The sequence below is a fragment of the Populus alba genome, chromosome 19 (genome assembly GCF_005239225.2).
Source record: "Populus alba chromosome 19, ASM523922v2, whole genome shotgun sequence".
Taxonomy (NCBI): Eukaryota; Viridiplantae; Streptophyta; class Magnoliopsida; order Malpighiales; family Salicaceae; genus Populus; species Populus alba.
This window is the reverse complement of record NC_133302.1, coordinates 6,612,214-6,625,596: the sequence shown is the minus strand read 5'-3', so window position 1 is coordinate 6,625,596 and position 13,383 is coordinate 6,612,214. Positions and strand designations below refer to the sequence as shown.

At 29.2% G+C, this 13,383-nt stretch overlaps 1 protein-coding gene across 1 annotated transcript; it reads left to right on the top strand.

The window, feature by feature from the left end:
- The first annotated feature begins 4,667 nt into the window (after positions 1–4,667).
- LOC118050595 (ethylene-response factor C3-like) lies at positions 4,668–5,624 on the top strand. The gene has a single exon (XM_035060977.2). It carries the CDS (start codon positions 4,788–4,790, stop codon positions 5,463–5,465), a length of 678 nt encoding a protein of 225 aa, XP_034916868.1. The 5' UTR covers positions 4,668–4,787; the 3' UTR covers positions 5,466–5,624.
- Positions 5,625–13,383: the final 7,759 nt, after the last annotated feature.

Below are 13,383 nucleotides of genomic sequence, written 5' to 3'. Positions count from 1 at the left end.
AAGGACTAGAATAAAAGGGTTGTCCAACTAAAGACCATAATTGAAGCATTGTTAAAATCACGAGATAACTCATAAAATCATATAATTTTATAAGTCAACATATATTTATTGTGCAAAATCATATAAAAAATAAAAAAATAATAAATTCAGACTAAAATCATGTAAAATTAATAAAATCAAGCAAAATCATGATTTTACTATGATTTTACAATAATTACAGATTTTCAATTCTAATCTTCTTCATTGCATACCCTTGTGTTTGCTCACTAGAATTTCCTTCTTCAATCAATAGTGCAATGATGAAAGAAACATGGTCTTGCTTAAATCCTTTCTAATAAATAAAATTATCTATTATGGGATGGAAACATGAAAATTCTTATTCTATAGGGATATTTTTATGGATAAGAGTGACAAACTATGCTTTGAAGTTTGATCCACCATGTGTTTATACCTAAACACTATAACATTTTAAACAAGTTTACAATATTATGATTTCTCTATAGAAAATCACATGACTTCTCTAAGATATGATCTAACAAAGAACCAAACTTCAAGATAGAAAAAAGGTCATACTTTGAATTATTTGATTCATTTGTTTTAGTTCATATAAAACCTACAATTCTTTATAGATCCACTTATTGATATTCATGGTGTTTAACAAACAATATTTAAAACCTATAAAAGCATAACAATATATAAAAGTGATGAATTCTTCATCAAGATAAATGACATCAGATAAGTTAAAACACTACAAATGATCATGCATTTGGAGGGAGCATTGAAATTGGCAACAAGGGAGTGTAATTTTGAAGACATAGTTGTTTTCAATGTTTTTTTCTTGGACTCGAAGCCATATCAACCATTTCTGACTTTTTCTCTGGATCTTACATGATAGGTTTTTATCATGCAAGAACAAATACACCATATCTTTATTGAAGAAATTTTTTATTGTTTGTATGGACCATGTATGAAAAAAAATCACTTATGATTTTATGATATGTTTTTACGATCCAAGTTTATATTGTATTTTCAATGTCGTGTCAAAAAAACATTTTTAACGACCTTGGTTACAGAAATATTGACCTACCTTATTTAGACATATAATTCCATTATAGGATTATTGTCTTACCATATTTAGACTTATAATTCCATAATTATAGATATACCTTGATCCTAGTGTAAAATCAATGTATTAACATAGCGGAAACGATAAATTTAAAATTTTTCAGGAATTCTAAGGATCTCGTTAGATAGATGTAGAGTTGTTTTATATTTTTATGTAAAGATTACTAGAAGATCAAATGTAGTTTTTACTTTGAATATTTGCTTCAAAGGCTGAATTATTGTAAACCATAAGTTATTTAATTGACTAGCCTGTAATGATAATTCACATGAACTACTAGTGAGAAATCTCTTAAACTCTTTTAGGAGAGAAAGATTCATATACCTTAGAGTGCTAGCTCTTTTCTTTTGTATTTTAGGTATTTCAGTATTATACTCTACTCATACTTTTTACCATCCATAGAAAATAAGAGACAGTGAAATTCTGAATTTCATAAATTAAAATTGTATTAATTCTAAAAAGATAAAGTGTTGAGTATCCACCTTCATCTTATGCATGTGCTGCTACTCCCTGTTATTTTCGTATCATCTACCATCAATGATACATTTATCATCAACAATGCAAGCAACATTTCATTTCAATTCTCATTTAATCATAATTTTTATTCAATCCACTAGCAAGGAAAATCCTTAAAATTCCTTACACATACATATTTCCCATATTCATAATTATTCTTATCAATTGAAATGTTAGAACCTTCAATCAACAACAAATTCCAAGTAAAGATTAGAGATTGATTAGTCCTAGTTGGTTTAGTCCACCCAACCTCAAACACTATATTGTATTTTAATCGTAACTAAAGTTTTAGAACTCTTTTTTTAGCATGGTTTGTCTATATAAAAAGCTACTATATAGGGCTATAACTTTTATGAAGGACACAATACTCAGTGTTGTCATCTCATGTCTAAACTCACTCATTACAGTACCATAAGAAATATGTCCAGTACTATGTTAGTCTTGACCTTTACTCAATGTTGTACTCATATGTAGAGTTATACAACTTCAAATAAGTCAAGACTAGTTCCATTCAAAATATGACATCCATACCTACAACTCCAAATTATATTGTTTTAAGGCTCAAAATTAATAATTATAGTAGAACATGAAATTTGTCTACTATTATATCTGTTTAGACCTTTACTTCGTGTGTTTCTCATATCTAGAGTTATACAACTCCAAATAAGTCAAGATTACTTTCATTTGAAATATAACATTCATTCCTAAAACTTTCATAAAGACATCAACTCTAAATTATATTATTTGCAAGTTGTAATTCCAACTAGAAGTTAGCTAGTAAGACTTTCAAATTTACAACTCATGTTTAGAATTGTACTAGTAATTTTAGATACAGACACAATATCAGCTAATGTTTTTACATCATTTCATAACAACGATTCCATACAACCAATTACAATTCAAAAGGATCTTTCCATCACTCATCAAATTCCTTTAAACCATTCACATGGCTAGCCTTAACATGTTCCATTTTCTCTGTTTTTTTTATTATTATTATATTTGCTTCATTTTTCTATCTCATTCACACATATACAACCTATCATTTAGTTTTCTTTATTTAAACATCTTCACATACCAAAAAAAAATTTCTAACCTCACTCATTGTTCATCATTACACTTGTACAATAGCATATAATTCATCAACCTAATTAAAACTCATTTTAACCACCACTTCTCTTTAACATGGCTTGTTCAAAAACATAATATTACCATTTTTAACCTATTTTTTCCACCCCTCCTTTTAGATTAAAACTGGCGAGCCCTTTAGGTAAGATTTCTTCTCAAATTTTTCTATTTTCTTCTGTTATTTCTTTGGCTTAAGCCTTTTTATTAACATCCTAACCTATTTATTCAAAGAAACTTTCATTTCCATTACATTTTCAAGAACCCTAGAATTACATCATTGAGACTTTTTCAATTATCCTTTACTAACTATGAAATCAAAGAGGAAAACTAAAGAAAAACACTTTTATCAATAATTCAAAATTCAAATTGAAGAGTTCTTACCAGTTTGTTCTTCAATTGTTCTTCCTTTTCATCACCCATACTTGTCCCTCAAGCTCCTCTCCTCCAATCAAGCTTTCTAATTTTGGTCTAAATGTGTTTCTCTCCTTGCAAACCTATTTGCAAGCTTCAATCTCATAATTTTGGAAGGATTTCTTAAATGATTTTTGAAGAGAGGCAAGAGAGAAGTCTTTTCCTATTTTTTTAGTTGTTGTTAGGTGTGAACAGTAGCAGCTATAGTAGTTATATTAGGTTTTTTCTGGGTCAATTACTATTATACCCCTACTTACCCCCTAATTTTGGTTTGTTGTACTAATCGGACACTGTGTCTCTTTTTTTAGGATCTTTATGAACTCCGATGGACCTCAAAGTTTAACACGAGGTACAACAATATATTTTAAGACCTCACGTGAAATTTCAGTCCGATCCAACAAGCAAATTGAATGATATGTTCAATATTTTTAAATTAGAGTCGGTAATTTCACACCAAAATCTGAATTTTGTATACCATATAATTTACCTAAATTATCTTGGATCTTAGACTAATTATTTGGAGATTCTTATTCATAATTATCATAAAATCTTCCTTGGAGTTTTTTACCACGTTCAGTTCTAATAGCGTGATTGTGCGCAGGGATTACACCAGAATTCAATGTTTCCCGCTTAAAGGGTTATGTACTGATTTATATGACATTTCTTTTTATTTTACACATAATATCACCCAATTTACAAAATTTCCTATATATATATATAGACACACACACACACACTCCAAAAAAAGAGAAAAATATATTTTTTATTTTTTAACGAAAAAATCCAGATTAGTCTTTTAGTGCTTATATGTTTGGTAATGTAGTGCAATATACTTTTATAAAAATATTTTTAAATTAAAAATGCATAATAATAATAATAATAATAATAATAATACTAATTTTTATATTTTTTATTTTTAATATCCTATCATCAAAACTATACTATTAAGAACACCTAAAAAAATTGTTTAATATTTTTTTAAATAAAATATAATTTAAAAAACTCTTAGAAACCCAACATTTTTATTGAATGTGCTCTTGATTCTTGATATTGCTATTACTATTTTGTCGGGCAATTGCATTGACAAGTGTGAACAAAAAAAAAAAAAATTGATAGTGAGACACGCAAGTTGCTGAATATTGACACGACGAATCAATTATTAGTGGGTGTCACTGCCAAATAGACCTAGGTTAGGGTGCCTAGGAGACAACTGCAACTGGTATTAATCCACCATCAAACCTACAAAACACCGAAATCCCTGAAATCATCCTCTTCTTTCAATTCCCTTGATCATGTCAGCATGAATTCTTATTTGACCTTAGCCGCCATGCCCCATGGGTCCTTTGACTCGTTCATGGGTCCCTATAACGACCAAATTTATTGAAAAATATCCTCCAATTACCATATTATATTCATGTTATCTATCTCTTTTACCTTATATTATTCAGTAACTTCACGATTTTCCCCTCTATTTTGCCTATTTATACTCCCTTGGCTTCAGAACAAGTATCTCCTATGACCAGAGGCCATTTCACTACCAAAAGTACTACTATTCAAGAAATTGAAGATAAAAACTCGTTCAAACATCAAAAGAAATCCACTCGATCCATTAATGGATTCTTCATATTTTCACTCCCAAAACTCTCAATTCTTCCCGGGATCATCTTCCACTTTCAATTCCCTTGATTCTTTCTCATGTAACGTACAAAACTTCTACAGCCAACCCCTTCCTTTCAATGAAAATGATTCCCAAGAAATGCTTCTCTCAGGAGTCCCAAATGAGCCCCCCGTCAACTCCTTTGATACCTCTTCATCCACCACTACTAACTACGACGGGGCAAGTTCTAGAGCTCATTATCAAGAGGAGCCACCCCAAGAAATTGCTTATAGAGGGGTTAGGAGGCGGCCTTGGGGCAAGTATGCTGCCGAGATAAGGGATTCAACAAGAAAACATGTGAGAGTTTGGTTAGGAACGTTTGATACTGCCGAGGCCGCGGCCTTAGCTTATGATCAAGCTGCATTTACAATTAGAGGTTCAATGGCCGTACTAAATTTTCCTGTTCAAAAAGTTTATGAGTCACTTCAACAAATGGGCTATGGTTTCCAGGAAGGGCAATCGCCAATTGTAGCAATGAAAAAAAGACACTCCATGAATCGGAAAGCCGAGAGCAGGAAAAGGAAAGAGAAAGGAACCAGAATTGGAATGGAAAATGTGGTGGTCCTCGAGGATTTAGGGGCTGATTACTTGGAAGATCTTCTAACCATTTCAGAGAGTGCTAGTCCTATGTAAATTAGTGTTTAACCTTTTTTTTCTTCACTCACTTTTTTTTTTTTTTTTCACTTTTAGTCTCTCTTAATTTGGAGGAGGGCCTGAGAATTGATCCTCCAAGTAGTCTATTTCTGAACAATGGGTAATAGTATTACTATAAACCAATGGTTCATTGGCCAATTGTGTCGAATGCTTGTATTTTTAGTGTCGAATGCTTGTATTTTTAGTCATTTCACTTTAGTTTTCGGAGATTACCACTTGTTTGTTAGATAATGCCTTTAATTATGTGCATCTTTGTAAAATTTGAAAATAATGAGATGGGTTAAAGTTTTAATTATCATGCACAACAAAAGTAACTATGATATGGCCTTGTAATTTATTGTGATGTTTGGTATGATGATATATGGTGTTTTTTTTATATTTTTTAATTAAAAATGTATTAAAATAATTTTTTTTTTTTTTTATGTTAGCGTACATTAAAATCATTTTAATAAAACAGAAACTACGTACACAGTAGCAAACTAACAAATCAAGAAGATAAGAAGATAAGGTAACCAATATCTTTTTCTTAAATATATGTTTATTTTAGTGGATTAATTATCTAAGTCGAGTTACTGCATATCGATTGTGATAGTCGGTGGAGGAGATTGCTTTATTGTTACATGCAGTAATTTTTAAGGAGAATACATGCCCACAGCGCATACAAACAAAATTTATTTACTTTAACTTTAGAATATGGTTTAACCGGTTAAATATTAGGTATATTATTTAAAAATTACAAGTTTAGGATCTATAAATTTTAGAATTATTATAAAAATTTATATAATAGTTAATTTCAGAATCCATAAAATTAGTTGAGATATGATCTAGACATCTACATATATATATATATATATATATTACCGTCAACTGCTCCCTTCCATTTAATTCAATTTTGCCTCAATGCCTTCCTAGCACTTTTGACATAAAATCAAAGTTCGACTTCAAACATTAGTTCATATATATACATGTTCCATGGCGCATGGATATATCATCAACATGTACATGTGTAAATAGAGGGACGAAATTTTTAATTTAAAGTTATATATAAAAAAATAACACTTTATCACCGTGCCGACACCCCGATTATGACATCTACCTATAAAAACAAAGAAAAATACTGTTTTATTGCTTTTTTTCTCTGGATAAGATGATTTTATTTTTTTAGTTGGTTTTTCTGGTCTTATATGGTGTGGGCTGGTCTCCTAGACTGAACACATATTTCTTATAATAGGCTTCCTTTACTAAAAATAAAAGGAAAAAATTAGTGATATTTGGTGGTGCATTGTTATATAAAATATGCCATTTTAGGTGGTGTTTGTCATTCCAGCTGGAAAATATTTTAAAAAAAAATTAATTTTTTTATTTTATTTGAAATTAATATGTTTTTGATATTAACAGATATTTTAATATGTTGATATCAAAAATTATTTTTTAAAAAAATTATATTATTTTAATATGTTTTAAAATAAAAAACACTTTAAAAAATAATTATTATTATATTTTTAAACATCCTAAAGAGAACGGCTTCTATTTTTGCAAAATGTTTCTTTAGTTTTGTTTTTCCCCCCAAATGGATGAATATAGCTGAAGGTAGGTCGGCAGCTTCCGTGGCCACTCAAGGAGAAAAAGCTTTCGCCCTCGCCACAAAAATATATATTACAAAAGCTGATTATTACAAGGATCATTCATACAAGTTCGATGTCAACTGATACAGTTGAATACGTTATAAATGACATGATGATATTTTTCATAATTATCTATTATTTGAGAAATTTTTTAGAGAGATTTTAATTACAAGATTTTTATCAGAAGCAGTCAATCAAGGTTCCAAATAATTTATACCTTCATTAAATATAGAGTTAATTATAGCTTAGTCTTTATAGTTTATATTAAAAAAAAACGGTGTCTACTTTTTGTATTTTTTAATCATTTCACTTTAGTTGACGGAGATTGCAACTTTTTTGGTTGGATAATTTCTTTGTTTCCATCTTCTTAAAAATTGAAAGTAATGAGAAAGATTAAAGTTGTGATTATCATGCACAACAAGTAATTATTATATTGGCCTCGAGCTATGAGATTTATTTTGATGTTTGATATTATAATACAGAATAATTTGACTTTGTTTTATATATATTATACGATATATATAACACTGAATTAAATAAGAGACACATCTGGATTTAAAGTTAGAGGTAAAATTATTTGATGGACCCAATAAAAATCAGGTGTATATTTTTGTACACTACAATTGAGGACTGACAGATGATACATTGTGTTTCAACCATTAGATGCTTACAATCAGTTCCGAACACTCAAACTCAAATTTCAAGACGATTTTAGATCAACAAGTACAAGCTCGGATGACTTATCTTAATGATGATTATGCACGACTGAGTGTAGAGACGGCAGAACTCCATCGACTAGTAATGCAAATGAAATCATATATAAATGGTACATGTGCTCCTTTTTATTGTCCCCACGATCTCCATAAAGAGCCACCTCCTCCTTCTCTTTCAGCGTTTCTATTCTAAATTGATTGTATTTAAACTTATAAATGTTTAGATTTGTAATAAATATTTATTTTTATATTAATTTATTTTATTTTAATTATTTTCTACTTCTATTTAATAGATTTTTTGTAAAACAAAATTATTTTTATATTATTATTGATGGTGTTACTGACGGATTAAGTTTGTCGGTATATTCTAGAGAGTGAAAATAGATTTATTGTAAATATCACTTTTATTGTTTAATTACCGATGAAATTGCATACAGTTTTTTTTGTTGATTATACATGTCAAATTCACCGAGAGAAATAACGATGGTGAAAAAAAATAATTTATGGAATTGCATATGATTTTTTTATTGGTGATATGTCATATATCACTGATGAAAATACCAATAAAATAAAGCGGATAAATTTTTTTTTGGCGTGCTTGTGTTTTTAGTAAATTAATTGATAATGTTATTACTGACGAACACACCAAAAAACCACAAATTCACCTATGAAAGCTTTTCCGATCAAGTATTTCTATCCATGAGACTATCAGTAAAATTTATATTGGCAGACTAAAAATATAAATACCAACTGAAAATTCTGTAAGCAAATCTTAAAAATTTTGTTTGATTATTTTATGGATTAATTATCTAAGTGACGCTACTGCTTATCGACTGTGATATTTTGAGTAATATCAAAAACTTTGATCGTTAAAAAAAGAAAAGAAAAAAATACCGATTGTGATAGTCGGTGGAGGAGATTGCTTTATTGTTATATGCAATAATTTTGAAGGAGAATACATGATAACCACAAGCACATACAACCAAAAAATCCATAACCACACACCACTACAAACAAAATTTATTTAGTGTCAATTTCTCCCTTCCATTTAATTCAATTTTGCCTCAATGCTTTCCTAGCATTTTTAACATAAAATCAGAGCTCGACTTCAAACATTAGTTTATATATTATATGTTCCATGTCAAGGATATATCATCAATATCTACATGTGTAAATAGAGGGGATGAATTTAAAAAAAAATATAAAGTTATAAAAAAAATTAGATGAAACTTTATCACCATATATAGAGGGGATGAATTTAAAAAAATAAATAAATTAGATGAAACCTTATCACCACGTAGAGACACACTCATAAGATGTACCTACAAAAAGACAAACTTCGACCCCTTATATACATGAGAGATGTGAGTAATGTGTCCATAATGCGGGGCACATTATCAATCACATATTTGCTGGTGCATTATTACATAGGATATGCCATTTTTTCTCATAAATATCATTATTGTGAAAAAGAACGGCTTCTATTTTTGCTCTATGTTTGTTTTGTTTTTTTCCCCTAATAGATGAATGTAGCTAAAGGTAGGTAAGCAGCTTCCGTGACCACTCAAGGAGGAAAAGCTTTCGCCCCCACCACCTAAATATATATTACAAAAGCTGATTATTACAAGGCTCACTCTCGTACAAGTTCGATGTCAACTGGTACAGTTTAATAAGTTATAAACGACATGGTGATATTTTTCATCATAATCTATTATTAAAGAAATTAGTTGGAAAGTATTTTTAAAAAATTTTTATTTTTTTTGTTTTAAATTAATATTTTTTAGTATTTTTAAATTATTTTAATTTATTTATGTCAAAAATAATTTTAGAAAAATAAAAAAATATATTATTTTAATATATTTTAAAATAAAAGACACTATAAAAAATAACAACTACTACAATCCCGAACACTCTTAACTACAAGAATTTTACCAGAAGCAGTTTATCAAGAGTTCCAAATAATTTTTACCTTCATTAAATATAAAGTTAATTATAGGTTAGTCTTTATAGTTTATATATATAAAAAAAAAAATGGTGTCTAATTTTTTGTATTTTTAATCTTTTCACTTTAGTTGACGGATATTACAGCTATTTTGGTTGGGTAATGTCTTTGTTTGCATCTTCTTAAAAATTGAAAAAATAATGAGAAGGGTTAAATACTTAATTATCATGCACAACAAGTAATTATTATATGGGCCTCAAGCTATGATTTTAAACTTTGTTTGTTTGGAAACCTGTTGTAAATTATGTTTTTTAAAATTTTAATTTTTTTATGTTTTTAAATTATTTTGATATTTTAATGTCAAAAAAAATTTTAAAAATTAAAAAAATATATTTTAATATATTTTTAAATAAAAAATAATTCAAACCATAACCGTTGTCAGATTCTCCATCATTCTTTTCTTAGATGTAGCTGTTTATTTTAGCCGTGCGACTGCATATCGATTGTGATAGTCGGTGGAGGAGATTGCTTGATTGTTACATGCAGTAATTTTGAAGGAGAAAATAACCAAACACACACACATCACCTAAGGCTCATTGTTTACCATGATTGTTTCAGTATTATTTAATTCCAATAAACGACCTTTTATAATTAGTATTTCCATATTATCTACTCTCTTTTTTTGTCTTTTTGAAATTTTAATAAAAAACTAAATTTGAAAAAGAACATGAAAAGGAAAAATGATTTAGTTATAAATAGATTTTTTAAAAATATGGATTAAATACATATTTAGAGCCAACGAGTACTAATTAGCCAATTCTGCTAAACTATATGGACGGAGATATACTTAATTCTTAGTTATATAATTTTTGTTCTTTAATGATTAAGATAAATTAATTGAATCTTGAAATATTTTTTTCTTTTCATTACAGTCCTTGGATTTTGAATATTCTTATTCTAGTTAATTTTCATCTTATCCTCTTAATGTTTTCAATTTTACCCTTATCCGAATTACAACATGCCCTCTGATTTTTCTATTTCTTTCATTTCAATTATTGACTCTTTAATTCTTTATTTTTTGTCTGATTTGACTCTCAATTTCAATTTTTTTTTAATTAAGTCTTTAATTGAATTCTAACTTAGCTATTTATTTCAAAATCATCATTGAACTTCTAATTTTTTTTAATCTTACCAAATTAAATCAAATTAAGCTTTGTTTCTTCAATTTCTCTTCAATTAGAGAGGAAAGGATATAGGAAATGTTGGCTGGGTAAGAAACACTAACATGTGCGCGTCTTAGATTCATGGTAAAATAATTTTTTTATATAGAAATATATTTTTCATAGCCCTATTAAATCTGTTAGGATTTAGGTTCTACGATCAGTAGTAATCCCAAAAGTTACTCTAAATTTATTCGGTTACGGTTTGAGAATATAGACAAATTTTATTCTTTCTCTGCCTTCTCACCTTTTCTAATCTCTTTTCTCATGTTTTAGGTTTTGCTGTAAAGGGAAAATTTAAGTAATTTTTTTTTAATTCATGAGCTTTGATTGGAAGTGTATTTGTTTTTAAAGTGATATGTTTGAAATCTTTAAAAATTGTTTATACCAAGTAACGAATAATTTAGCTTCTAGGATAAATGATATGTCAAAAAATCATCTTAATCTAATAGTTTAAACTGTTAGGTGAGGTCCTAAGATATAATTTATATTATTCTTTAACACATTCTCTCAAGTGAAAGCTCTTTGAGCTTGAAGCTTTCATAGGCCTACATTACCTTGTGTTTAATTTTTAATCAAATAAATGGGAATGATGATATTCGAACTCGTGATTATTGCTTGGTCATCAAAGCTCTAATACCATGTCAAATAATCATCTCAATCCAATAGCTTAAATTGTTAGGTGAGGTCCCAAAATATGATTTATATTATTCTTTAACAGGATATTATCCTTTATAATAATTGTCTTTATTTCTTATTTTAATCTGAAATTATGCAAGAAATTAATATTTGATATATATTGTTCTTATGCTTGGTATTCAAAAAAAAAAATTTGTCTCATATATGTATGTTATTCCCTTGGTTATATGTTTATTATTATGTACAATCCCTGCTTATACAGAATCTTAAGAATAAGAAGAAAAAAGCTAAAAAATTGACTGAGTAATGAAGGAGGTGTATGCTCCCTAAGACACAAAATGGTTCGAAAATAATTTTTTTAACTTCGAAAAAAATAAAATAAAACAACTGAAGTTGGAATTACTAGCGTTCTAATGGGACATGCGCTAATTTGTAACCTAAAATTCGATCTTCGTGAAAAGTGGAGGAGCTAACTTCTTCGTTTTTGTTTTTCTTTTTTATTTTTCAATAAAACACAAGAGTAATTATATATACTAATTAATTACAGTTGTTAGATTAGACATGGAGGTTGACTTGTGGATTAGGTTAATACGTCAACTCACTGAAGTGAGATCAAATCAAATTAAATCGATGGAATAAATTTGTTAATTGATTCTATGTTAAAACCCAACTCAAATATTTAAATCCTGAATTGCCATGTTTCTAGATCAACCTTTAGATACAATTAGGTTTAATAACTATCAAGATAAAGGGCATGTTGAAATTTAACATTAAAAGACTACAATATAAGAAGGATCATGGAGCGAAAGGCAGCATGTTCAAATTTAACATCAAAAGACACAGATTATTCACTTAATTCAGCATTAGAGATCTCTTGAACCCCTCTAAAGGGAATTAATGGCAGAAACATAGACAAAATATTTGATCTCAAGATCTAGTGTTTATTGGTGGTGGCAACGGTATTGGTGCACCTTGATTGCGCATGTAATTGGAGACCGGAGGCAGTACTTGGTTTGGAATTCGCCTTTTTTTATAATCGCGCTTGACAACCTGCAAAGCCATTCTTGAAAGCTCCGTTCTGTAGAACTGGACGGCGACATCTCTCCCGTGGCAAGTCTTAGCACCAGGTGATGCCAAGAAGCCAAAGAAGATCATCATGGCAAGCAGACAAACACGGGCCTCCATTGCTATCTACTTTGTTGTGATCAAAGAGTGTATACCTTCTTCTTCTTCCTCTTCCTCCTCTTCTTCTTGTGTGTGTGTGTTGTGTGTGTGTGTGTGTGTGTGGTGGGGGAGGAAGGCGGTGTGGATTGTAAAACCCTTGGTGTTTGCCTCTATTTATGGTATATGAAAGAGATGGCACTGGAGGACTTCAACTGGCCGGAAAATATTAATTAAACGTTTTTAAGGTTGGTTCTTTGTCAATTTGATGACTTAATTAGCTGATAATGTTGACCTCTTTCACAATATTATAATCAGAAGATTCTCGGAAAGAAAGATTGTAATCTCAACGAAGTCTTGTCCTTGCAGCTAAATTGCTTGGGAAAATTTTAGTTTCTTTGTTTTTTGTTGGTTTTTGTCAACAAAGCATGTGTGAATTAATTTTGAGAAAAACTGCGTCATGTCTAGTGGCCTGTATTTTTTAATCAATGGTTTGGCCGTCATCCAACTCCGATAAAGACCTCTCAATCCTTTTCAATGGATAGGAAAAAAAAAATTAAAAATGAAATTCCTTTTAGAAGCGGAGCTGGACAGAAA

What these genes read in the sequence shown, in the direction of transcription:
- LOC118050595 (XM_035060977.2), top strand. Translation starts at nt 4,788, where the DNA reads ATGGATTCTTCATATTTTCACTCCCAAAACTCTCAATTCTTCCCGGGA.